The sequence below is a fragment of the Phyllosticta citribraziliensis genome, assembly GCF_038025025.1.
Source record: "Phyllosticta citribraziliensis strain CPC 17464 chromosome Unknown J3D65scaffold_6, whole genome shotgun sequence".
Lineage (NCBI taxonomy): Eukaryota > Fungi > Ascomycota > Dothideomycetes > Botryosphaeriales > Phyllostictaceae > Phyllosticta > Phyllosticta citribraziliensis.
The window spans coordinates 652,947-677,912 of record NW_027117343.1 but is presented as its reverse complement, the minus strand read 5'-3'; the positions used below and the strand labels follow the sequence as shown (position 1 = coordinate 677,912).

The window sequence follows — 24,966 nt, the reverse complement described above, 5'->3', positions numbered from 1 at the left end:
ACGCAGGCGAATCAACCGAAAGACCGGAACCTTGGAGCACCGATGTCGACCGAGTCCTCTGCCGAGATGTAGCGGCAAGGCCGAAACCTTCCACCAGGGCCGATGATCGGTCTTAAATGTTGCAAAACCGACAAAACATGACATGAGCTGATAGTGAGCAGAGAGTCTGTGCCGTCCAATGGAGTAGAGCCGAGCGGACGGCGAGGCCGCGTTTCCCGATGTTGACGAGGCGCCGTCGGACTGCGTGCCTTCCGACTGTGCCACAATATGAGATGAGAGTTGTTGCCAAGCTAAGGGCCGTTTCGTTCATTCATCAGTAGCCCGACTGGTACTGGTCCGCACCGCCACGCTTCGAGGAACGCAATTGCCTGGGGTAGTAAGTCGGCGTTAGTAAACAACGGAAAAGACCCCCCGCGCCAAGCGTCTTCGCACTAAAGCCGCAGAGGAAAGAGCCCTTACAAGGATGGATAATGTCTGAGCACTCACATTCCGGTACCTCCTTCGCGCGGGTTGACGGGGCCACGACGCTTGTCGGTCACGGTGCCACCGGCAGCCGTCTGGTTGCCAGTGGCGGCGGCAGTGCCGGTGACGTGACGACCGCGGGTCTTGTCTTCATCCTCGGGCTGGGTCTGGTTGTTGGCAGCCTGAGCGATGGCCTGGGCATTCTTCTGATACTTGTAGACGGTCCAATCAAAGACGTAGTCGTACTGGAAGCCCTCGCGAACGAAGAGGTCACGGAAAATCTTGCGGAGGTACGAGTAGTCGGGCTTGTCGTCAAAGCGGAGGGAGCGGGTGTAGTTGAGGTAGATGGCGAACTCGTTGGGGAAGCCACGGCAAAGCACCTCGGTGGGAGTGGTCATCTTCTTCTCCATGATGCGGTCGTACTTTTGCTTCTTGGTCGCGGCCTTGAGACCCTGCCAGGGAAGAGAGCCACGGCAGAAGTAGAGCATGACATAGCCAAGCGACTCCATGTCATCGCGGCGGGACTGCTCGACACCCAAGTGGGTGTTGATCGAAGCATAACGGGCCGTGCCGGTCAAGTTCTTGTTCTCTCTGTACGGAATGTGGAAGTGCGTCTTGGGGTCGCGGTACTTCTTGGCGAGACCAAAGTCGATGACGTTGACCTGGTTACCCCGCTTGCCGATGCCCATCAAGAAGTTGTCGGGCTTGATATCACGGTGGATGAAGGACTTGGCGTGAATGTACTCGATGCGGGAGATGAGCTGGTCGGCCAGGAGCAGGACCGTCTTGAGCGAGAACTTGCGGTTGCAAAAGTTGAAGAGGTCCTCCAAGCTGGGGCCGAGAAGGTCCAGGACCATGGCGTTGTAGTCGCACTCGGTGCCGAACCAGCGCACGAAGGGGATGCCGACGCCTCCGGCAAGGGACTTGTAGACGCGGGCCTCATATTCGAGCTGGGGGTGCTTGGCCTTGACGCTCTCGAGCTTGATGGCAATCTCTTCGCCAGAGATGATGTTGGTGCCTGATGGCAGGTTAGAGGGCATTCCGGCGACCAATGCGGAAGGAGGGCACGAACCGAGATAGATGTCACCGAACGAACCGCTGCCGATCTTGCGGCCAATGCGGTACTTGTTACCGACGCGCAAATCCTGCCAGAGGTGTGTCAGCGTGGGCTGGTGTTGTTTGCGGGAGCAGAGGGGGCCAGGCGAGGTTGAGGCTGAGGCGGGTGCGGCGGCACAGCGGCAGCGTGTCGGACAGGGAGGGTGGGCGAGGAGGGTCGACATACCATGGTCGTCATGATTGAGGAGACTGCACGCAGAAGCGGAGCAGTCGGTCGGGTCGGTTGATTTGATTGTGGTGGTGGTGTGGTGTGTGGTCTGGGAGGCAGACGAGGCGAGAGTGGCGGACACGCGTTAGGTTATTAAACTGTTGCGGGTGAGAAAGCCGGTCAGCAAGGCTTTGGCAGCCAGGCGGTGAACGTAGGGCCGACGCAACAATGAGCGGACGAGGTTGAGGGCGTGGTGGTGAAAGGGGCGAGGAGTAGAGTGGGAGCGGGCAGAAGAGCGCGACAAAGAAAAAGCAGAAACAAGGGCCCGGCTTGGCTGGCTGGAGCAAGATGTAGACCAAAGGGCGTAAGGGCGTGCGTGCGTGCGTGGGTGGGTTGAGGTGTTGTGGGCGGGAAGGGAAGGAAAGGAAAGGTAAGGCAAGGTGAGAGGGAGGCAAGCACCAGGCAGCGGCGCTCAGGTGCAGTCCAGGTGCGGCGAGGCAGCACGGGAGCGCGTCGGCGTGGCAGTGACTGTGCAGTCCGTGACTTACCAGGCAGGCTGGGAGTGTGGTGGTCGCGGTGGAGAGGGCGATGAGACTGCAGCCCGACGCGAGCGGCAACGGCGACGGCGACAGACGGAGGATGTTGGGCTTGGTTTGCGGGCGGGGCCGTGGCAAAGGGGGGGGTGGGACGGGCGGCGAAAAAAGGGACGACCAAGAAGCCCGGGCGGGGACGGTGGATGCCTGGGAGTAGACGACGTTGAAGGCAGGACTGGACTGGACAGGACGCAGGCCGTCGACGTGCGGTGCGATCGCGAGCAGAGGAGGGGGGGTGGGGGGAGGAGGGAGGAGCGAGGAGGGAGGTTGTTAGGAAGTACAAGAGTTGAAGTAGTCGAAAGGGCTCGGGCTCGGCAGGTGCAGGCGCAGACGCAGGCGGGCGCGGGCGTTGGTAGGCGTGGGCGTGGGCGTAGGCGTTGGTAGGCGTGGGCGAGCACAGCTCCCGCACGGGGTGAGGCAGAGACTTGGCGGCTGGAAACTGGAGATCTGATCCATGAGAGCAAACGAACGAACCACGACCAACAACAGAACGCAAACGCCGCCCCTGGATGTCGTCGGCGGTTCGTTGGCATCGCATCGCAGCCACCAGCCCGTCCACAACCACAACCACAACTCCTATTCCATCAGGCACTCAGCTGCAAGACGTAATAATGCCGCCTTGGGCCACGTCCGTCCGGGCAGCCGCCCGACGTGCCCCGGGCATCGACCTGGCCGTCGAAACAGGCAATATCAAAAGTCCATCGACCCGCGGCCTGGATCGCTCGTGCGTCAGCGCTTCGCTTGCAGCGCATCATGTCTCTCCGGCCGGCGCGGCTGTCTCAAAGCTGAAGCCACGCGCCATGATTTCTGCCACTCCACTCCACCACAGCACTGCTAAAAAAACGACATGTACCAAAGCCTCTGCTGCCGCCGCGAGCCTCAGCCGCGCCCCGTCCCAAGCCTCTTCGGGCCGTAGCCCTCCCTCTCTCAAAACAACCCTCGCAAGCCTCGGACCATCATGTCAACCGTTTGTCCCGCATCTGCCATCGTGACCTTCCCCTTTTGCTGCCCTGGCCCACTTTAGTCGCTCGCTTTCTCACCATCGCAGGTAGGTGAGTGGAGAAGAAAATGCTGCCGTTGCCGCAGTTACAGCGCTGCTCCCCAATGACCACCTCACAACCAAGAGCAGCAACGCATCGCACAGTCCAGCCAGTTAATTGCCCTCTCCCGCCTTCTCCACACGAACCCCTCGGGACCCTTGAGATCCTTCTCCACAACTCAACTCAAACCCCGTCCACAATACATACAAGCCAGGAACCAAACACCCTCCCTCCCCCTGACCACTGGCTGCCTGCCTGCACTCTGCGTGGCGCCCTCGACCGTCGTCCATTCCCCGTCAGCCACGCCTCACGCCCTCTGCATCTCGCTATGCCATGCTCCGCATCTACCCAGGTCGGCGTCCAACACCACCCATGTCCTGCCATCTTCCAATGCACCTACGTACATGGAATCCAGATTCATTCCTCACGCCTCCCTCATCGACGCGTCCACTACGCCGTCTCCAAGTCGTCCGCGCCGCCGCTGCATACACACATTGCATGCTGCAATGTCTACATGTCAAATTCACAAGGAATCGTCGTCGTGTCGTGGCCAACGCTTTCAACAGCCCCTCCCCCCCCGCGCCTCACCTCACGAATCACCCCACCATCCCCCATCATCTAGGTATCTATACATAGTCGCTTGTTGGCCCATCATCTCGATCCCGCACCCTTTCCGCTCGCCCTGCTCTGCACGACCTATCCCTCCACCCCGTAAGCGAGCACCCGCCGGAGACCGGTCTCAGACACTGACTACAGCTCCGAGAGCTAGCTTGCCTGCGTGGCCCCGACTGCCGTTCGTCGTGATTTTCTGGCACTGTAAACAACACCTGGGATACACAAACTCTCGCCAACATACACAGAAACCTATTTCTTGTCCACGCCATCTCCAACATCCAAAACACCCACCCACCCAAGACAACTTCCGCTTTCCCTCCCTCCCTCCCTCCCTCCAACCTCCTCTGCTACCATCGCCCCCATCCACCCATCCATCCATCCATCCGCACGTACCGCAGAAGCAACAGAAGCAACCAAGCTAAGCCGTGGACGCATGCATGCATGCACCCGGCCCACGCACGCCCGCCCGCTTGCCCGCACGTCTGGCGCGCACATGGTCCTCGCATGACCTGACATGGCAGTAAGGCAGCGACGTATCTAACTACATGTACTACGAATGTGTGAATGTATGAATTTCGCGAGTGACCTGACCTAAAAGCTCCTCGACGTCATGGCTCAGCCCGCCTCACTGAACCCGCTCCCCTTTCCCCCCAGATATACATGCGTGAAGGGCCGAAGAATGCTGCTGGTGCGTTATACCGACCGACCTACTGACCTGCCACACTACCCCGCGTTCCACATCAGAACAAGCCCAGACGACGCGCGCCGGGGTGTAATTACTTGGTCAGTCGGTTCGTCGGTTGGCTAAGCCAAGGCGCGTGGGTGGCACCAGATATGCCCACGTGCTGCTGCTGCTGCTGCTGCTGCTGCTGCAACACCACCCACCGGGCATGCAGCTCGGCTACATGGACTGTAAGTCTCTGCTACTCACCTGAATGTGCTACTGAAGGAAACATGGCGAAATGGAAGCGTGGGTCGTAGGTATGTAGAAGCAGGGGAAGTAGATGGCCACACTCGCCAACATGCTGCCCCGCTGCTGTGCGGGTTGGGACGACGGAACAGTTCAAGGCTGCCCGCTTGACTACGCGGTTGGAATGCAGCAGTTGAAGGCGCCGCTGTCAGTTATGCGGCTAGGCGGGTTGCTTGTGCTGCTGGTGTTCTTGGACGTGGGGTAGGGTGGGATGGGATGGGATGGGATGGATGGTGATGTGCTTGGTTTGTGTCCGCAGACAGCAGCAGTAGCAGCATGTACATGTGCTCTGAGTCGAAAGGTCGGCTTGGTCGATGCTGCGAGGGGTAGTCATGAATTGGCGGAGTTGCTCCAGTTGGTCTGTACCCGATGCTTCGCGAGAGAGCCGTGGCTGGCCGTTGTCTCTTTCTGAACGGACAAGGGAACATGCACAATCGCAACCATTCAGCCATGTCAGTCGAGACCCCCACGCCAGCACACAACTTGAACAGATTCAGAGCCAGCTTCAACACTGAGACGAAAACCTCAAAGCCTCCAACCAGAACAGCTTCAATTGCAGACGCGCACGCAGGCTTGCTAGCGGCAATAGCTCTGATATCTACACCCCCATGCCATCTTCTATCATGCTGATGTGTCCGTTCCCAATCCCGCGGCAACTTGCTGTTGGGAGCGTCTAGTGGCCGCCGTTGGCGGCTTTGGCGGCGGCGACGAAGTTGGCGTTGCGCGGGTCGTCCTTGAACTCGGGGGCTGGACAGTGTTAGTTGTCGTTTGCAAGCATCGAGTGTTTATGGAGTGCCTCATGAGTCCGGGCAAGGACAGAGGAATGAAGCAGGGCGGGGAGCGCGTGCAGGCATTGACGCATGAGATGAAGTGCTCTCTCCGTCGAAAGTGCCGAAGCTCGAGGCTCTGGATGGAAAGACGGCAACAGGGGGAAATCGAGAGGGCTACGTACACGAGCGGTAGGCAGTGGCGCCAGAGTTGATGCCGTAGAGGATGACGATGCCTGGAGGTGGGCACATGGTTAGCTCCTCCTCACGGTCCTAGCTCTTGCAGTCTCTCGTCGCGGTCATCCGTCGCATCCAACAGACGACAATCCAGAAACACCGCATTGGCGGAGGGGAAAGATTCAATGCGTACCGGCGACGTAAAAGGGCGTCATGGGCTTAGCTGTACATCCACACCGTCAGCGCAATTCCTCACACCCTTCTTCCTCCTCTTCTGTATTCGTTTGGCTTCCGGTCCAGCACGTACCGACGGGCGCGGGCCACTTCCTGCCGAGGAAAGACATGTTGACGGAGGTTTTTTCGGGGGTCCGTTTGGAGTTGGGGATCGGGTCGGTGGTGGAGGCGGTGGTGAGCTTTTGCTTCGCGTTCCTTGCGGCTACGACTCGGCAGTGAAGTCGAAGTCGGAGCGGAGGGGTGCCCGCGCCAAGTCCAGTGTGGCGGAGCGGAGCGGAGCGGGGGCGCCACCAGCTCGCTGCTTGTAAACATCGACGACGCAGCTTTTGGTCAACGATGCACTTTTGAAAGTCTCCCGCCACTACCACCACCTGTCGATAAGAAATCACGACATAACCAGCGCATTGTAACTGCCGGGATACCTCCATCATGGCCGACGCCCTCGAAGGCTGCGTCTCCTCGCTGCGCAACAGCATGCAGCTACTCGACTCATCCATCTCCATCCTCGACTCCGGCGTCAACGACCTACCACGCCTCTCCAAAGTGCTCCAAACCACCCGCGTAAGCCATTGGCTCCCTAACAACATCCCGAACGTCCCACAAGAGACTTGCCCACTGACCAATTTCTTCCCCGCAACAGCACTTCGAGCTCATCTCCGAACCCGACCTGCACGCCGCGCAGCGCAGCCTGCTCTCCGAGATCCGCCCCGAAGTCGACAATCTGCTCTCGCGCGTGGCGAACTACCTCGACAAGCTGGAGCGCCGCGAGCAGTCCCTCATCGCCAAGTACGAGTTGAACCAGGGTCGCCTGTCGTCGGACGAAGCTGGCGGTGGCGGTAGCGGTCGCAAGAGCGCGGGGCCATCCAGAAGCGCGAGCAGAACCGGGGAGCGCAGAGTTGAAGGTAGAGCAACGGCCAGGGCGAGGACGGCCGACGGCGGCGGCCTGGCCCCGCTTGAGGAGCTCAAGGTCAAGCAGTTGAGGCAGAAGAAGGAGAGGCTGAGCTATGCCGTTGATCGGCTGACGCTGCAGGCGCAGCAGAGGGAGAGACAGCTGCGGATGAGCATGGCGGCGCCGCAGAGCTTTGGAGTTGAGTGAGCTGGCAGAGAGGGTGCAGAGGCGGCGTTTGTGTGTTTTCTTCCCGCCCGGAATCTTGCTCTTTATGATACCCTTTTTTACGCTTGTAGACGCGCGGTTGGACCCTTGGGTGTGTAGCAATCTGACTGCCCTAGAATTTTCCCCCAAGTCTCAAAAGGAGTGCTGCAGAACTCGCGCCTTGGAGGACTCAAACATCCCCACAGCGAGTTATGCCATTTGGCAGATAAATGTTCTGTTATGAATATCGACGACCAATCTTCCATGAAATCCACAGCAGCAACATCAATTACGCAGCAAAGAGCCGCATACCTTGCCTTTGAAGCCTCCATTTAGCTCCAGCCATGGAGCAATCCACGGTGAAGCTCACCATCTCGAAACCCTCGAAAACACATTGCAAAAATCAAGCTCAGAATCAAAAAGTTCGCGTCTTGTCGGACTCGAACGCCCGCACAACGACGTACGCTTCGCCGTTTTTGCCTCATTCGGCCAGTCACTATACCAAAAAGAAATAATAAGTGCTTCTGGGGTCCATAGCTTCATGGTGCGGAGAATGAAGCTATGGACACCAGAAGACAATGATTAGTCGAGTTCTTTTTGCTTATAAAGTAGCCTTGGCGTCTGGTATTACATCACATGAGGCGCCAAAGCTTGATCTTTTGGAACAGATTGGAGAGGGTGTTGTCTCGATGTAGGAGCGCTCGTGTTGGACGGCAATACGGACATACTGGAAGAAATATCTGCAAAGCGCCCTCATGATCATGATGTACACGTATCTTGGCTAGATAGTGATGCTGCGGTGGCATTGACACAGCCCTCACCCTGTTAAGTTGGATGGTCAAGCATCCGTCAAGCCATGCTGACAACCGAACGTCATCCTGTCCTCGCCGTGACGCACCCAAATGAAGCCATACAGTGCCCGTTGCTCCAAGACTGACTCTCTACTCGTCCACTTCACCATCGAATCCTTCCATTGCATCATCACCACCCTCGTCATCCGCTGCAAGCTCCGCCAGGTGATACAAGTCCCAATCCCAATTCTCACAGTACTTGGTCAGATCCCTCTGGCCAAAGAGCTCGCTCGCTACGAAGAGGATCATGTCGAGTGTCGTACGTGTATTGACAGTGGGTGTTTGGAGGTCGTCCTCGCTTGTGGTTTGTTTCTTCGGCTCTGGGCCAGGATTTGCGTCTTGTTTCGAGGGAACCGACTTTTCGTTCGTGCCAACGGGAGGTTGTTCCTGGTCGTCTTTGTTGCCGCGGAGCTCTTCTACCCTGTCTGAGAGCAGCTTCTTGAGCTCGTCATCCATCTCGTAGGTCTTTGAGTCATCATTTTCCAGGGACGACTTGTCCTTGCCATTTGCTTCCTCGTCACCGCCTTGAGTAGATCGCTGGTCCTTTTCTTTCTGCTTGATGAGTTAGTACAGTGTTGTGTGGCGCTGGGGCACCATGCCAACTTACTTCTGCCTCCAAGGTCTTTCTGCGGTTAGCTTTGGTTGGAGGTTTGTTCAACGGCACCCCCAACCACTCAAAAGTTTCCTTGTTATCCAGCGCAAAGTCTCGGGCCTTCAATTCGACCTCTGGAATCTTTTCGCCCGTAAAGCTGCAACGTACCCACAATGCCCTAAAGGCCAATTCCCTGATAATGTGCATCTCGTCAGAACCGCGCACGTCAGACGCGTCAAGCCTGCAGAGCAACGCCCATATCCACGAGCTTGTGTTGGCATGCAGGTTTTTGCCAGGCTTGAAGGTGAATCGAATCATGCTGAGCAGCTCCAAAACATTTTCTGCGTTTGCGCACGCGATCTGAGCTGGTGCTGGATGACGGGTGATGAATCTGTCGAGCCAATTTCGCATAGTGCGGGCCCTACCCGCTGTTTGCGACTTTGTTGGGAATGTGTAAAGATGCTCCTCCTTCGTAAACGTCCGAGCCATGGCATCAGATCGCGGAGAGCTCAGAAATGTATGAAGTCGATGGTAGCGCGCGATCAGAGAAGCCTTGTAGGCTTTTTGAGGCACAATAATTGGCAGCCTCCTTGATCTGTGAGCGAGTAAGCAAACTGTACTATAAATTTGAAGCAGTTCTGCTACTTACTCCGGAGCATCTCCGCTAACGGATGACCTGTCGCTGCCAGCAGAGGCAAAGCCAGGCGGTAACACGGGCCCAGCAACAGGTGCGGAAACAAAGGCGCCATCAGCGTAGTAGCCGCGACTGTCTCCAAGTCCATTCTCGTAAATGTCGGCCTCTAACTGGAGCCTGGTGAGGTATGGAAGGCCATCTGCTTCGGATCTAGAGCCTTGATTCAGCAACAGCGCCTAGGATGGGATTGTGGCAGGGGAGGAATCTGGGGCAGATTCTGATGTTTTACCTGACGCTCTGCAAATATAACGCAGCTTCCACAGCTTCTTGATCGCTGGTTTCGGAACCAACGTCAATGTCTAGCGCTGCCGATTGTCCGAATCGTGACGCTCGCGACTGATTCTCCTGGCCTCGCTGAGGCTTTTTCGACCCGCTCTGACCTTGGGCTTTCAATTTATCCTTTGCGAACTCAGTGAACGTCCCGAAGTGTGTTCCCGGCTCGTGTTCTGGCGATTCCTCACGTTCGATTACTGGCTCCGAGGCTGACGTCGCTGTTGGGAGCGAGAAGAAAGACGGTGTTGCAGGCGGAGGCTGTTGAACCTCATTGTGCGTGCGGTTTGCGCCCTTGGAAAGAGTCTCTGGGAGTGGGTCAGCTTGCGTGAAGGGCGATGGTGCGGCGTTGCATAAGGTAGCGGAAGGGACGTGCCGTTTGTTCCTGGACGCGCGCGTTTGCTGGTGTCGATTGCCTCCGAAGCATTTGCAGACTCCAGCTTGCGCTTGAGCTGTGCCATCTGGAAAATTGGAGAGAGGGTGGTGGTTGTGATGTTGAGGGAAAGAGTAGAGCTTTGGTTGCAGAAGGTTGATAGCTTCGACAGGCGTCGGACTTACGCTCCAATCCCCGCGGCCGCACTTCTCGATGGAGAGCAAGGCACCATCTTCGACAAAACTTGTAATTTCTTGCACAAAAAGCTGGGACACGAAGAGTGAGAAGACTATATTGACATGGCTGAATTTGAATTACTACCGGTATTGTTCATGACCAACAATCATGGGTATCGTTCGACTCCAGACTCCAGATTCCATCAAAACAATTTCCAATCTTCCCTCTTGCTGGCGGCTCTCTGCTCTGTGCAGAGAACATAGGGAAAGTTGATTTCTATTTAAAGATCAAGCGGTACTTTTTCGACTTGAGAGGCACGGCGGGTATTGAAAAACAGGATACTCTCATGGCCTAGCTACGGCGCCTAAATGCAGCAGTGCTTCCCAGGAGGTGTCATATCTTCTGACACCCACTGTGGAGGAATAGAGGTTAGTCATTCATCGTCCACACACCAACTGCCTTGTCCAGAGACTCCGTGGCGTGGTTAGTCATATAGTTCAGCTCCAATGCACCTTGCAACTCCTCCACCTCTTCGACCTTTTCGGAGTGCCATGCGGCCTCTTTTGAAACCCGGACAACGCGCAGATGAGGGAAGTAATTGTTGTCCAAAGCTTCAGTCAGGTGCTCAGGACAGAGACCTGTGGGCTCAAGTTCCGGATCAGAAATGCCGTCGGAGGAGAATCTCAGAAGATCCAGTCTTTCGAGCGGATGGCTCGAGAGATTCCATCTTGAAAGGTCGCCAAATCCCGACGTGACGTAGTCGTGCGAAATTTCGAGGACCTTCAAATTCGGGCAGTGTGGAATGACATGATCCATCTGCCATTCGATCATACTCCGATTGTTGGCAACTCTGAGTTTTCGAAGCTGGAGGCCAACACCTTTCAACGTGTTTCGAACACTGACCGAAGGCACACGAGCGCAGTGCTCAATCGACAGGTTGAGTAGAGTTGGTGGCAGGGAAGTTTCTCCAGGTGCGTCGCCAACAGCTAGCTGATCAAAGAATGCTCTCTCCAAGGGGCCGCTCAGGTGAAGCTCTTCAAGAGGAGGCCAAGAAGTGGGACCGCCGACTTTGTTGCTGTCGTTGGACGAGCGTGGAAAGTAGAGAATCTTCAAGTGTGGCAGGCGTCGAAGGGCGTTAGCCAAAATACTAATGCTGATGGCTTCAGAGATGAGAGAGAGGTCCAGAATTTGGAGTTTTTCGCATTTGGACAGGGCGGCAAAACAGTTGACAGCGAAAGAAGCCTGGGGGGCAACAAAAGCTTCCAAGCTCCCCTTGGTTCTTCCCAGCAGGCGCGCTGTCATGGATTTTGAGCTTTGGTGAACGATGCCTCTCAGGTTCAAGACTCGCACCAGACCAGCCAAGTCGCTCTTCTTGACATGGAGATTCACTGATGGGCAGAGGGTTCTGACGAAAAGGTCGTAGTTCTTTCCGTAGAGGTGGGGTTGCTCGTACAGGCGGCGAATGGCAGCATTGTACCACTGATGGTTGACGAGGCAGCAAGCCCAAAGAGTTGGCTGCGATGAACTGTTGCGTGGAATGTAGTCTAAAATGTCGAGGACCAATTCAGTGGGTAGGTGCGCATGTTCAGTAGCAGACACCGGCATGGCAGATGATGAGGTTGTCGCTCGGGACCACGCCCTCACACAGGCAGGCTGAGGTGAGAGACGGAGAGTTGTGTTGACTGCAAATGTTGGTGGCGATGGTTGTAGAGGTAGTAGGATGCAGCAAAGTGAGCGGCGAAATGGTGATGCAAAAGGATGGCCGGGGACCCGGAGCTAAGCGTTCAGCCGAGCGCAAGGAAGCCGTGCCCAGAGGGAACCCCCTGCACGCTTCGGAGGAGCCTTTTTCCGGTTAGCGCACGATCCAGGCATCTGGTACCCTTCCTTTGCCTGGCTAGGTCCGGGTGCCCTGGGCCTTCTTGTGCGTCATTCAAAACCTTCCTCTCTCTCAAACAGTCTTCGATGCATCTGTTGACCTCGTAACAGACGAGTTTGAAGCACGTTGGAACACATAATCGAAGTTTTGTCTGTCATATTTACTCTGACACACCTTTGAGGCTTCCTCTGCCCCCTCATTTACACACCAATGGAGCCTCCTTTTCCTTCTGCCATGACTATGACAGTCCTTTATCGAAATTGTGCATGTTCTGCCGGAATCACAACTTGCAGTTGAGTTTATACGTGTCCGTGGTCGCTGAGACCGCGAATTCGAAGCTTTCCTGGCTTTGTCGAAAATCAACGTCGACCTCCTCTCCATCTTGATACAAGACGGCTTCTTTCCCAATCTCATTCGGCAGCACAACAGTACCTTGAGTATCAGCTGGAACTTCCCACTCAAGAGACACTTCAGAGCCCTTCTTGGACCAGCTTGCCCGGAACTTTCCCAGCGCAGTGCTGAAACCTCCTTCGGCACTCTCCACGTCACCGAAAGACGGCGCAAATTTCCACGTCTTTCCCACCGGGCTGGTGATGCTCAATCCGAGAAGGTAATTTGTCAACACGCTCGTTGGACCCGCGCTCCAGCCGTGCGCGTGGCTTGGATAGCTCGAATCATAGCCGTATCCACGGTAGCTCCTGTAGCCAAAGGACCCATTCGTGAGGAAGCCCTCAATTACCGTGGACTCGGTTCCATTCTTGTTGTTGATGTACCAGCCCCAAGTTCGTCGAATGAGTTCGAGAGCGCGCTCTGCTTCGCCGGCCAAGAAATGCGCTTGAATTTCGAAAGAGCTGATGAAGGGCGAAATATTGCCAGGGAGCTCTGGTGTCTCGGCGCCCAACTCTCTCCAGTTCCCAGTCAGACCAGATGATATTCGGGGTATCATGTCTGACGAGGCGACGCCGAAAAGAATGGAAAGACTGTTGGCATCTTGCGGGTAAACCGACGTAAGCGTAGCGTTGTCCCGGTAAAGTCCTTTGTCTTCGTCAAAGAGATATTTGTTGATGGCTGACTGAAGCGAAGCAGCCCGGGAGGTCCATGTGGCGCTCAAGCTCGGATTTGACTTCCAGTCGGCAAGGCTGGCTCCAGTAATGAGCGTGTGGTAAAGTCTTGCAAGCGAGTGTTAGCAGGCCGGTCGATTTCTCATCCGAGACCAGGACCAGACTTACATCATGTTGGCTTCACTGTTGTTCCATCCTTGTCCCAATCTCGCCCAGTCTCGGGTGCCACTGACATTGAGCAGTCCAGTCTCGCCAACCTTGCCATATACGTAATCCATTGCGCGCAGATACCGATCCCAGTTGGTGTCGAGAAAGCCCATGTCGTTTGTGAAAAGGACATAGTTGTACGTCCCAATCATGGTCCACATGTGGTAAGTATCGCTGTCCAGCTGCAGGAGAGGTGGGCCTGATTCTGGTATAGCCCCAGTGGCATTCTGTGAGTCTGTCAGCCCGTGTTCTCATTCACGCCGATACATATTTAAGGAACTAACCTGATGGTCGTACATGACCTGCAGCGCCCATTTGACACTTTCCATTTCGCCAGTGCTAACGGCGACCGCCGGCACCGCGACGCCCATATCTCCTGGCCAAACCGTCCTATCCCTTTTTGCGCCATCAAGAATGATGGTCGAGCCATTGCCGAGGATTCCATCATTCGACCACCCGCTACTAATTAACGGAAACTGCCGGCCCGTATTCACCGGCGCACTATTAGTCTGCAGAGTATAAGCTCCGGCATACCAAATGCGATTCAGCAGCTCGTCCGAAGATTTGAAATACCCAGAGTAGGCGCGAAGATTCGACCACGTGGGCTGAAATCCGATTTCCAGCTCGATGCTTCCGACGTTGACGTTCACTCCTGCAGCGATGTCCTCGTCGTTTAAGAAGAGAGTGAGGTACCTGAATCCTCCGCGCAGTTTTGCGTCTGGCATGACGTACGAATGCTCCCCCGCCGCGCTGAAGTTGGCGTAGATGGCCCCGTCCCCGAACGTGAAGTTGCCATTGGAAGAGTCTGACACTTTGCCGATGTAGTTCTTGGCCTCGGTGAAGGCAAGACCTAGAGCGCCCTTGCTGCCTCCGCTGCTGGTGAATTCCAGAGACACGATGCCGCCAACTTCGATGCCGAAATCGAATACCAGGGCAGAAGTGTCGCCGCTGAGGATTACCGGTCCAGGATATCCAGATATGACATCGCCGCCCTTGAGGGAGAGGATAGACTTGGGGCTGACGGTGCGCGAAGAAGGCGCGTAAATGTACGAGTCCCATTCACCAGGGAACGCAGAGGTAGAAGGGCCTGTGCAGACGGTGTCGCGCCAACATTTTCCTTCGGCTGCCACGGTCAAGAGACTAGAAGGGAGGACAAAAAGTGCGAATGAAAGAAGTGACCTTGCCATTCGCCCGCCGAACATTTTTGCTGGAAAGGGAAAAGAGGAAAGCTACAGACGAACGATGCGGACCTGGGAAGACTTAAGGAAACAACAAAAACCACCGCAAAAAAAAGCCATTATCCTGTACCTGACGCAGGGCAGTAGATTCGCTGCATCATCTGGCCCCGCACCCACGAACCCTTCTCGAAAACGGTGTTCCTGCAGCCCAACCCACCTCGCACCCTCGGCAAACCGGACAAAGGCGCCCCGACCGCCAGAGTTACCCCAGCTTTTCTTGACAATCTTGCGCAATGAAGGGACGGGACGATGGACGTGCCACGCCGAGCCAAGAGCAGTGGCTGAAATGGGGGAGGGGCGGAGGGTACGGTAAGACTCGTTTGCTCGTACTGCAGGCTCGGTTAGTCGCAAACGTGGTGTTTAGGGTTCGTGCCGCCACTGACTCGTTGGACGTTCCCCGCAAAAGAAGACCCTCATGCCTGCATCTGAGGAGAACTACTCGTTCTCAAGCCCCAGAGTCAAGCTGCCGCTTACAGAGTTGCGGCTAATGGTGCGGCGGTGGCGGCTCGTCAGCGTGGGAGTTGCGGGATGCTCCTCAGCCGCAGCGTGCAAGACTTGACCTTGAATTTAATCAGTCACCACATTCCGTCTTGAAAGAGTCTCCGAATGGAAAGGGAATATTGGAAGAAAAGAGACTTACCCTGGGACCTGATCTCGGACTCTGGCGACCTTGGCGATCCCGGGTGCCTGAAAGGACCAAAAAGAATGATCTCGCGTTCAGGACCGTTCGCACGCCTTTCAGGACGACCGCGGTCTCCCAAGGTCCGCAGAGGAATGCCCTCGTTCTCGCTGACCCCCTCCCCGCGGATATAGCGGCGGAACAGGTAGCGGAGGCGGCGGAACAAGTCACGAACCATGCCAACCGGGAAAGGGATCTCCCAGTTGTCCGCGGGGAGGACGTACATGGCCATGAAAATCTGGGCCAGGACAAAGGCGAGCAAGATGACGGTGCAGTAGCGCGCACCAAAGAGAATCCCGCAGTCCCATCTCGCGTCGACCCCGGTCCCAGCGCACGCCGCGTTCTCCAAGTCGCCGGGCCAGTCCATGGCCACGAGGACGACGGCGATGCCGAGGACCAGGGCGACGGAGAGGAGACCAACAAGCAAGAGGATTCGCGGATTGATGTGGTGCCGCTCTTGGACGCGGCAGGGGATGGACATCTGCAGAAACGTCAGCACAGCTGCCACTCGAGGCTTGTGGGTCTGGGTCTTCGTACGTAGAGGACCATGTGGAAGACGTAGTAAGCGGCGGCGCCCATCGCCACCTGCATGCTGAGCATGCTCAAAGCGGGCGCAACGGAGCGGTCGACCGGGAAGGCGAACCACGCATCGATGGTGACGACGACCAGAGCGAGGATGATGGTGTCGAGCTTGAACATGAACCAGAGGAGGGCTTTGAGCTCGTGGGACATCATGGTTGCGACTTTCGAAAGAGAAGATGGTGTCGAGTTGGCTTTGAAGGTGCGAAAGGCGATCGCAATGCGTAATCTGTCGGTCGAAAGTATTTCGAACCGCCGTGAAGTTGAGTTGAATTTTGATATCGTGGGCTCGGCGAGAAGCACAGGGCGACGACTTCAAGGCACTACTCCCAAACTGGCCGGAGTAAATGGAGGTATCGCGCTACGAGCACTGTCAAGAGTACAGTACTTCTCCTGCAAAAGAGCTACATGGGACCCCTCGACGACCTGATGTCCATCTTGAAGGCGAAGCGAAGTCTGGCTGAGCGGAGAACGTCGATGAAGCGCAGCGAACGTCGACCTCCCGGCCATCCCATCTGACAGTCGAGTCTACCACTCCAAGGTACAGGAATGTATGAACGAAGAAGGAAGAGCAGAGTCATTTCCTCCATGGGGGCAGAAGTGGCAGTACATTGAATCTTTCACCGACGCCATGTTCAGCTTCGAGTCAAAGCTGGTTGGAATGGAGAATATGCATGAAGCACAGCTAAAGTCGATTCCTCGACCAGACTTATGGACAGCCCACCGGTCTTTTCCTCTGATAGAACACAACATCTCTTGCCCGCCTCTTCTACTCATGTCGAGAGTCTGAGACAGCGGCACTTAGATGGGGGTGTCGCAAAAGTGACGACGACACATGAGCATTCATACTGACCAAACGACGGGAGCGGAGTTGGGCTTCAGGCATGTCTTTGGCGGACCTGGGAAATACTGAGGAAAGCTTGGGCAAAGTTCCTCTTACGCGGTCGATTGCTGCGCACGACCTGAGGAGGCACCCCCGGCCGGACCTACGGGCGGGTCAACAACGGAAGGGGCACCGGCATCAGGTCGGCGCTGGGAAGTTTGGATGGCAGGTACATGTAGGTGGTACGCGACCCAGATTTCCCAATCGGGCTGAGGGCGGACGCGTCTTGGTGCCTGCCCGCCTGCATCTTCTACTACGCCCATCGAACACGCGTCTTGGACCCGACACCACTCACCCTCCACCAACTCCACCCTCTCGTCGCGTCTCGAGGCCGTTTCAACTGGCTACGAGGCGCTCTTTTGCCTTCCCGACCACCCTCGCAACGGCCTTCGCTTCACTCATCAAAGCATACACACTCAGCTCTCTCGTCGCCAAATCACCTCAAGAGGCCACAAGGCGCCACTCTGTCGGCTTCTCGAAGACATCTCACCGCAATCCTTGACCTCACTCCCGTCTGTTGTCTGGCGAGGCTTTGACGACCGATCCTCGTCTTGTCGCATCTCAAGGTCATTGCACTGAGCCGCGAGGGTCGATGTCCCTTTGAATTCTGCCGGCACCATTCTCACGCCCTCACCTCAAGCTTCTCGCCAATTGAAGCCTCTGCCACTCAACTCAATTTGCGCCTCAAGGTCGCCACGTCGCTACATCAGGTCGCAACCGCATCTCTTTCACCTTCCATTGACGACTTCACCGACAACAAACCCGCGGATTGATGTCCGTCCCTACAAACATTGCAAACTAGCCACCATGGCGATCACAAGGTCAATGAAGAAAGGACATGATCCGCCTGCGTCCAAGGACAACCAGTCGTTCGACGTTGAAGATATCCGCAAAAAGCCCTCCAAATCGAAAGCCCCTCGTCGCCGCCGAGTCGCCCAGGAAAAGAAGGTCGACCACCTCACAGCACTGCCCCTGGAGCTTTTCAAGATGATCATGGAGGAGCTCATCCGAGACATCTCCAGAGTGTTTTTCCACTACTATTGGAGGCGGAAGGACCATGAAAATTTGACAGACCGAATCGACCAAACGATGAACCTCCGCTTCGTGAGCAGTGAGTGCACGATTCTTTGTGTAACTGTAACTTCATGGCTAATGTTCACAGGGCTTTTTAGAGCTGAGATCACGAGCGCGATCTTCAAAGCAGGCCGGCCTGTACAAGAATCCAACCAGCTCTTTTGGTGCCATCTTGAGAAGACACAACCTCTCATGATTTCCCGATTGATCCTTGAAGAATCTCTCGCCCGTCCCAACAGCGACATTGGCATCCTGGCTCTGATCCAGCAAACCGCGGAAAAGCTTCTACGTATACAACCCGATGAACCCACGTTCAGCAGAAAAGCCTTGTTCGAAGCAATCTGCTCCTGCATTTTCCATGCGAAAGAACACTTCTCCATGTACTCTTCTCTCGTTAGGAAGAGAAGCGAGACTTACCCACTTTACACCAAGACATCCCTTGAACAAGATGTTGTCAACAGCTGCTTGGTAGTGGCATCTTGGATGGGTGACATCCCACTGATGGACGTCCTCGAATCTGAACATGGCCCTTTGGCTCGCCGAACTGGAGATCGATACCACCCGCGTTTCATGGGCTCGGTCCAGTGGGCGGCCGCTCGCAACGGCCACACCGATATGATCAAATACCTCCAACAGAAGGGCTGTGACTTCGGACAAAGGCAGTCAAACTACTTCGACAGCTTCAGTCCACTATGCGGTGCAGTGAATGGGAATCACACCGAAATCTTCAAAGCTATCCTGCCCGCCTATGATAGGTACAGATCTACGAGCCTCCCAGTTACCACTCCTTACTACTGGCACCCCGATCCTGCAACCTGGATTAAGCAGGGATTGACTCGCAAGATCGCAATCCATGGGTCAGCAGAAATAGCTCGACTGTTCTGGGCTCGAAAGCCGACCATGAGTGAGAGAGAGCTCAGCGAAGCGCTGGTGCAAGTGTGCTTTCGGGGTCGACACGACAAGTCAAAGAAAGCTGTCATTCTCATCCAAGCCGGCGCCTCAGTCGACAAATACTGCGAAGATCTCGGCAGCACCCCCATTGAAGCAGCAATTAGCGCCGGACCCCCCGAACTTCTGCAAACCCTTCTTCAGAATGGAGGAAATCCAAACACTACTGTTGTCGAACGGCACAACAATTCCAAGAAGGGACACCGCTCTGATCCGCTCATCAAGGGCCTCGATTCGAGCAAATTTGACGCAATGAAAGTATTGCTTCAGCACTGCAAGTGGGAGTTGGCAACCAAGGCGAACTTGCTGTTGGAAGCTGTCCACAAAGACTGCTTGGAAATGGTCAAGCTTCTCGTGTCGCACGAGCATTTCAATACATCATCTTCAAGACGTGCAGTCAACATGGGACGCGCCGCCGTGAGGCAAGCTCGCGCTGATCTCAAGACTGAAATTGTCGACGTGCTCCTTGCACATGGCTGCGAATAGTAGCGTCAAGTGAACACAGCAGGGTTCGACAGGAGGCCGGAAGAGTGATTGCAACATCGGGATTACTGGGAGAGAAAAAGTCGCTCCAGATGAACGGGGGAGTGTGGAGTCTTTTGCTTCAGAATCACAAATATGCGTAACCGTTTTCTGGGAGAAGCTGGAAGCAAGTTACGATTACCATTGCATGATACGCCACAGGAAGTGGGCGCTCAAGGACGGTGTTGGGTTCTACAAGTTGCAAGAGGAAAACAGGGTCAGCATCTTGCCGAGGTCAGCAAGTAGCTAAATCAGAATTTGTTCTTCAAACCATGGTGAGAGATTTGCCCGATGACAGTGTTCATGAGCATGGTAAAGACCAAATTGCTTACGTTGTTGATCGCGCGTGACTTCGAACGGACTTCTACGATCCATCAACCACGCATAGCACAACAGCAACACATCACTCAAGAAAAGTCGTAGCCATGTCATCATGGAATGTCCATTTGTCTGCCTGTGAGTGTACCTATCTATGTATGCTACTTTACTTTATACGGGTCGGCGTGTGTATGTACGTTTGCATTGTACTGTACAGTACGCAGCGCACCAACCAAGAGGGAAGACCAATGGGAACGAAAGGGGAAGAAGAAAAGACCGCTGATTAGTGACCCAAGGGCGCCTCGCAAATGCTGTGTGATGCCATGCCATGCCATGCCGTTCCGCGCGTTACTTTGCGCTTCGGATGTTTGGTGGGAAAGAAAGAAGGGGAGGAATCGATGAACCAATGGGTTGAAGGGCAAGCCAAAGCCCAAGTCGCTTGCGCTCGCTCGCTCGCTCGCTCGCTGATGCTCAGGTAGGAAGACAGATTATCGTACAGGTCGTCTCGTTTCGTCGTGTCCAATGAATGCAGAAGGGAAAGCGCTTGCAGGAAGTTGTGTTTCAAGACTCGACGTCTGGTCGAGCATCAGGGCGACACCAGCAACACCAGAGCGGCCGCGAGGGCCACGACGGCAGCTTTTGCGACGCTCGTGGCGCGGGAGAGGGCGGGGCCGGCTGCAGACGACGCCCTGACGGCCGCGGCGCTCGCCGTCCACCACATGCCGGAGCCGGTGGTGGTGCCGGTGCCGGACGAGCCCGAAGACGAGGAAGAGCTGCTGCTAGGCGCCGAGGCGTAGCCGCCCTCGTTGGAATTGACGGTGCCGCCCGACACGGCGATGCTGCGCCAGGCGCCCGTCGTGTCGCCGTAGCTGTAGCTGTCGGCGGGGCTGTAGTTGACGACGCTGACGCTCTCGAGCGTCATGGTGAAGGGGCCCTGGGTGTAATCGGTGTGGCCTCCAGCCCAGCCGATGGTGCCGGCGTCGTTGTTGCTGTCGCCGCCGGCCCAGGTGCCAATCTTGAGGCGCATGGGGGTCTGGGGGAAATTCTTGCCGTTGACGGCGTCGGCGTAGTTGAGGGTGCGCACGACGCTGCCGTCAATGATCCACTCGACAAAGTCGCTCGTCCACAGCACCGTGTAGTTGTGGAACGTGTCTCGCGTGTCCTCCATGGGCAGGTAGATGGCGCGGTCGTAGGCCGTCGTGTTGCCCTTGCCGAAGTAGTTGCTCTCGACCTCTTGGTTGGCGCCGCCCAGCCATTCCCAGTCGATTTCGTCGAGGTCGTCCGACTCGAGCACCACGCTGCTGACGATGCCGACGCCCGGGGCCGCTTTGAGGACGACGCTGACCGAGCCGAAGAAGATGTACCAGGAGCTTTCGATTGTCGGGGCCTGGCCGGACTCGCTGATTGTGAATTGCGCGCCGGCGCTCGTGTAGGTGATTGCTTCAGAGGTTTCGCTCCAGGTGGACTTGTCTGCGCCGGAGCGAAAGTCGTGCGTGTACGAATTGGAGGAGAGGGCGGTGTCTGAGGGACAGTTTGCTAGGTCGCCGTTAGCGTGAAATTTTGAGAGGGGTCCAGCAGAGGATGCGTACTGTTTTCGAGGGGGTTGCACTCGGAGTAAGTCTGCGCAAAGCTCAAGGGAGCGGCGGCGCTAAGGGCCAAAACGAGAGATAATATTTTGGGACGCATGTTAGGGGTATCGACAGACTTGGAGAAGAATCTAGGAAAGGAGGAAGGAAGAGGTTTGTAGGAGAGAAGCGGAAGAAGTCATGCAAAAGCGCAAAGAGGGCAGAGCATGTGAAAAATGTACGGTGAGGATGCAGTATGTACAGTACAGCAGCGGTAGTGGCGTTAGCAGGCAAGAGCCTCAAGGGTACAACTTGATTTTGACAGGCAGGGCAAAGCCATAAAGCGGGAGGCTGGCAGAGGCGCGCTCCACGTAAACAGGAGCACGGCACATTGCTACAACAGGCAACCTGCCAACGCAGTGCGGCATGGCTCGGCGCGGGCGTGGTGGAGAGAGTGGTCATTCGCCTGCGACATGGACATTTGAGGAGGCTGGGATCTCACCGTCTGGGGTGACGAGATGCGGCGTCGTCGTCAGCACCCAAGCAGCACAGGAACCGGCCCGGAATACGCGCCTCACTCTGGCTTGTGTCACTCCGTCATTCTAGACCGTTGGGCAAGACTGTCTTCTCGTCTCGGCGGAGGAACATGCACGACAACCACCGCTCTGATTTGCGCACGGCGGGCGACAAATCAAACATCCAAGCCCGGCCAAGCATCCAGTAGCCGTGACAGCGGGAACAGCTTACACTGGCGGAAGGATGGTGGAAGACGCTGGGCAAACAATCCGTCCATGGCAAGAGTGGGCGCAGACACGGCGCCTGGGGCAGACGCGCCCGGAGAATAACGTCAGCACCAAATTCCTCGCCCGTCTCGCACGACGAGTCCAGCGCGTCATCGGAGGGGCAACCTTGGATTCGTCCACTCGTGGATTCAAGTCGGTTTCGCCATGGTGATGGAGAGGTGCAAGAGTTGTCGTCGACTTTGGCTTCGCCGGTCGCTGTGATTGGCAGGGGTGGAGCCGCTGGCCGGCTTGCTCCCCTTCCCCGCTCCGGGTCCTCCCTGTCGTCTTTCAACCTCACTCCATCTCCACATCATCTCGTCGACGGCTACATGCACAACTCAGGGCTGCTTTGATCATTCTCAATGCTCAATTAACCTTTCTCTCCATCGAGCGATCGGAACGTAACAGGCCAAGACAAGGCAGCGGAGCCCACGGCACGGAACCTTATCCTCAGGCCAGTCTCACTCGATGCACCATGTGCAACAGGCAACAAGTACAGGGTATTCTATTCGCAATCTCAATTATCGCTACGCCTTGTAATGGACCCAGCCTATCAACCAAAAAACGAGTGGTGCAAATATCTACATACACAAATGCTCGATCAAACTACGCCAGACCATGCCACCCAACCCATCGAAATCCAACGATGCGCCGTAGCGTATCGGCATTGACTCAGTTGTAACGATGCGAAAAAAAGATGTTCGTTGCCGACATCCAACGTGTCCAAATACATCAAACCAACCCCAAAGTCTGGGAAAGAAGTAAACAACCCATCCCCGTCACAGGATATCTCATCGACTCTGCATCGTCGCAGTCTTTTAAATACCCGAGTCGTTGGTCTGGGAAATGTCCTGCGCGCTGTCAAAGTTGTCCCAGCTCTGGCAGTTGTCCTGCAGCTGGTCCTCGTCGATGAGGGGACGGATCTCGTCGTAACGCTCGAGGATCTGGAGGGCGAAGCCCTGGACTGCGTGCTGTCGGCTTGTTAGCTGCCATGTCGATATCTGGACTGCTTCTGGACTTACCCATCCGATATGGCAGTGCATGAGCCACGCGCCGGGATTGTCAGTCTCAAAGGCAAAGACGAGGTAGCCCGAGGCGGGCATGGTGGCAACGTCACGACGAGGCGGGTTGGTCATCTCGAGAGGGATGCTGCTGTTGTAGGCGCCGACACCCTGCGCAAGAACCATGAACTAAAGAGGTCAGTTGTGGCCAAAGGTCAGGAAGAGCAAGGAAACTCACATCGTGACCGTGCAAATGCATCGGGTGGGGAAGCGGCAGAGTGCTGTCGACGACAAGGATGGCCCACTGGTTGGCCTGGGCAAGCTCAATCACGGCATTGCTGGCCGTGAAGTTGGTCTCGTTGTTCCAGACCGAGTTGAGCGTCGGGTCGGCCCACTCAACAAGCATGCTGGTCGAGTTCAGGGACCACTTGTAGTAGCCAGCGCTGTTCTTGCCGATGGTGGCGGCCTCCCTCAGGGTGACACCCGACTCGGCATTCATGGGCAGGTAAGGGACGAGGTCAGTCATGGGGAAGTCGGTACACTCATCAACGTACGTGAAGGCGCTGGTGGTGGGCGTCTTGGTCGAGTTGCCGTAGTGCAGAATGGCCTTGATGTCCTTGCTGTTCTTGACAGGCGAGCAGGCGACTTGAGCAATGGCGCGCATCCAAAAGTCCGAGGCGACCGTGTTCTGGTTGGCGGTGAAGATGACGTCGTAACGCTGACCGATGTGGATAGGGACAATGTTGGTGCTGAAAGGCTTGATGGGAACCAAGTCGTTGGCAATGACGGTCACGTTGTGGTTGTCGATCATGAATTTGAACATGGTGTTGATGGCAGTGTTGACAAGTCTCAGGCGGTAAGTCTTGCCAGCAACGATGCTGGTCTCGTACCTCTTGCCAACAGTCTGGTTGGTGGTGTTGGTCGTCCAAGTGTTCATTCCGTTGATCAGGCCAGTGTCGAGAACAGGAGCACCCTGGGTGTTGGCGTAGTCGTGCATCTCGTCGACGGTGCGATGACCCCAGTCGCTGAGCATCATGAAGCCCAGATCCTCGTCATAGTTGGCCGTGGCAGGACCGTGGATGACAAGAGGACCGTAGACACCCTGCCAGGTCTGGAGGGCAAAGTGAGAGTGGTACCTGCAAGAATTAGCAATCTTTGTTGGACAAGGCTGACGTGGAACTCACCAGGTAGAACCGTACTGCTCCGCGCGCCATGTGTAAGTGTAGCTCGAGCCAGGAGGCGTGGGGCACTGAGTGATGGACGTGACACCATCGTTCTGGACGTTGAACGACTGGCGAAGACCGTGCCAATGGATACTGGTACCGTTCAGACTGCTGTTCAGGTTGTTGGTGACATGAACGACGACGGTATCGCCCCAGTTGGCCTCAATCATGGGACCCGGGATGGTACCGTTGACAGTTTGGACGAGACGGGGAATTCCATCAGGGGCAAGAGTCTTGTCGACCAACTCCAGCCAGTACTCACGAACGACGCCGGTATCAGGAGTCTCGTTGTAGTAATCGGTGTCAACGTCATAGTCGCACCACTGGCTCCTGGTATCGGCAGTGTTTCCTGCGCACACGCTGGGGGTGGAAGATGCAGCAGCGCCGGTGCCCGAGGCCGCAGCGTTGACGACACCAGACGATGCAGGTGCGGAACCAGCACCGGAGCCCGCAGTCGTTGCTGGGGCAGAGCTGCCTCCGGCAGCTGCGCCATTGCCTCCAGCAGCCGTGGAAGCGGGAGCGGCCGCAGTGCCGGTCTCGGCATTGTTGACGATGGTGGCCTTGGAGGAGGTTGGGACCGGGAGAGGGACAGTGGTTGGAGAAGATCCCGGGGCGTTGATGACGGCGTAAGGAGTCGACGCTGCAGAATCCACGCCGAGACTGTATGTCGCCCCGCTGAAAGTCAAGGCAGAGTTGCAGTCGGCACGTTTGGCCGCAGCCGCGCTCGCACCTCCGAGAAGGGGGAGCGCAGCGATGAGCGGCGCAGACCAGGAGGGGACGATCATTTCGAAGGCCGGACTCCGGGAGGAATATGAGTGGCTAGGTCTTGGAAACGAAA

The 24,966-nt window shown here is 56.2% G+C and overlaps 11 protein-coding genes across 11 annotated transcripts; 3 read left to right on the top strand and 8 right to left on the bottom strand.

Moving 5' to 3' along the window:
* Positions 1 to 482: 482 nt before the first annotated feature.
* J3D65DRAFT_553766 (casein kinase-like protein I isoform delta) lies at positions 483 to 1,742 on the bottom strand (the record flags this gene model as incomplete). Its single annotated transcript, XM_066797148.1, has 2 exons — positions 483 to 1,480; positions 1,535 to 1,742. 2 exons carry the CDS (start codon positions 1,740 to 1,742, stop codon positions 483 to 485), a joined length of 1,206 nt encoding a protein of 401 aa, XP_066655147.1.
* A 2,067-nt stretch (positions 1,743 to 3,809) lies between these two features.
* On the top strand, positions 3,810 to 4,625 carry J3D65DRAFT_624035 (uncharacterized protein). The gene has a single exon (XM_066800212.1). It carries the CDS (start codon positions 3,866 to 3,868, stop codon positions 4,394 to 4,396), a length of 531 nt encoding a protein of 176 aa, XP_066655146.1. The 5' UTR covers positions 3,810 to 3,865; the 3' UTR covers positions 4,397 to 4,625.
* Positions 4,626 to 5,151: 526 nt separating this feature from the next.
* J3D65DRAFT_624029 (ATPase, F0 complex, subunit J) lies at positions 5,152 to 6,314 on the bottom strand. The gene is made up of 4 exons (XM_066800211.1): positions 6,196 to 6,314; positions 6,082 to 6,111; positions 5,897 to 5,947; positions 5,152 to 5,691 (listed from the first exon to the last, which is right to left on the bottom strand). Exons 1-4 carry the CDS (start codon positions 6,230 to 6,232, stop codon positions 5,618 to 5,620), a joined length of 192 nt encoding a protein of 63 aa, XP_066655145.1. The 5' UTR covers positions 6,233 to 6,314; the 3' UTR covers positions 5,152 to 5,617.
* A 45-nt stretch (positions 6,315 to 6,359) lies between these two features.
* Positions 6,360 to 7,491, top strand: J3D65DRAFT_624026 (DASH complex subunit Spc19; the record flags this gene model as incomplete). The annotated part of the gene is made up of 2 exons (XM_066800210.1): positions 6,360 to 6,683; positions 6,763 to 7,491. Coding segments are annotated over exons 1-2 (584 nt in total), but the record flags the coding sequence as incomplete, so codon positions are not given.
* A 373-nt stretch (positions 7,492 to 7,864) lies between these two features.
* On the bottom strand, positions 7,865 to 10,133 carry J3D65DRAFT_624024 (uncharacterized protein). The gene is made up of 5 exons (XM_066800209.1): positions 9,999 to 10,133; positions 9,582 to 9,930; positions 9,308 to 9,502; positions 8,674 to 9,253; positions 7,865 to 8,618 (listed from the first exon to the last, which is right to left on the bottom strand). The coding sequence occupies exons 1-5, from the start codon at positions 10,081 to 10,083 to the stop codon at positions 8,157 to 8,159; spliced, it is 1,671 nt and encodes a 556-aa protein (XP_066655143.1). The 5' UTR covers positions 10,084 to 10,133; the 3' UTR covers positions 7,865 to 8,156.
* Positions 10,134 to 10,281: 148 nt separating this feature from the next.
* J3D65DRAFT_624020 (uncharacterized protein) lies at positions 10,282 to 11,920 on the bottom strand. Its single transcript, XM_066800208.1, has one exon. It carries the CDS (start codon positions 11,775 to 11,777, stop codon positions 10,602 to 10,604), a length of 1,176 nt encoding a protein of 391 aa, XP_066655142.1. The 5' UTR covers positions 11,778 to 11,920; the 3' UTR covers positions 10,282 to 10,601.
* Positions 11,921 to 12,062: 142 nt separating this feature from the next.
* On the bottom strand, positions 12,063 to 14,652 carry J3D65DRAFT_695921 (putative alpha-L-rhamnosidase B). Its single transcript, XM_066804016.1, has 3 exons — positions 13,601 to 14,652; positions 13,278 to 13,543; positions 12,063 to 13,217 (listed from the first exon to the last, which is right to left on the bottom strand). The coding sequence occupies exons 1-3, from the start codon at positions 14,516 to 14,518 to the stop codon at positions 12,329 to 12,331; spliced, it is 2,073 nt and encodes a 690-aa protein (XP_066655141.1). The 5' UTR covers positions 14,519 to 14,652; the 3' UTR covers positions 12,063 to 12,328.
* Positions 14,582 to 15,968, bottom strand: J3D65DRAFT_695913 (uncharacterized protein; the record flags this gene model as incomplete). The annotated part of the gene is made up of 3 exons (XM_066804015.1): positions 14,582 to 15,114; positions 15,195 to 15,714; positions 15,771 to 15,968. 3 exons carry the CDS (start codon positions 15,966 to 15,968, stop codon positions 14,990 to 14,992), a joined length of 843 nt encoding a protein of 280 aa, XP_066655140.1. The 3' UTR covers positions 14,582 to 14,989.
* Positions 15,969 to 17,502: 1,534 nt separating this feature from the next.
* On the top strand, positions 17,503 to 19,203 carry J3D65DRAFT_667692 (uncharacterized protein; the record flags this gene model as incomplete). Its single annotated transcript, XM_066803047.1, has 2 exons — positions 17,503 to 17,806; positions 17,858 to 19,203. The coding sequence occupies 2 exons, from the start codon at positions 17,503 to 17,505 to the stop codon at positions 19,201 to 19,203; spliced, it is 1,650 nt and encodes a 549-aa protein (XP_066655139.1).
* Positions 19,204 to 19,661: 458 nt separating this feature from the next.
* J3D65DRAFT_624005 (cell wall glucanase) lies at positions 19,662 to 21,361 on the bottom strand. Its single transcript, XM_066800207.1, has 2 exons — positions 21,147 to 21,361; positions 19,662 to 21,093 (listed from the first exon to the last, which is right to left on the bottom strand). The coding sequence occupies exons 1-2, from the start codon at positions 21,241 to 21,243 to the stop codon at positions 20,144 to 20,146; spliced, it is 1,047 nt and encodes a 348-aa protein (XP_066655138.1). The 5' UTR covers positions 21,244 to 21,361; the 3' UTR covers positions 19,662 to 20,143.
* Positions 21,362 to 22,722: 1,361 nt separating this feature from the next.
* J3D65DRAFT_645821 (multicopper oxidase) lies at positions 22,723 to 24,913 on the bottom strand (the record flags this gene model as incomplete). Its single annotated transcript, XM_066802235.1, has 5 exons — positions 22,723 to 22,875; positions 22,927 to 23,094; positions 23,144 to 24,041; positions 24,090 to 24,488; positions 24,549 to 24,913. 5 exons carry the CDS (start codon positions 24,911 to 24,913, stop codon positions 22,723 to 22,725), a joined length of 1,983 nt encoding a protein of 660 aa, XP_066655137.1.
* Between the last annotated feature and the right edge of the window lie 53 nt (positions 24,914 to 24,966).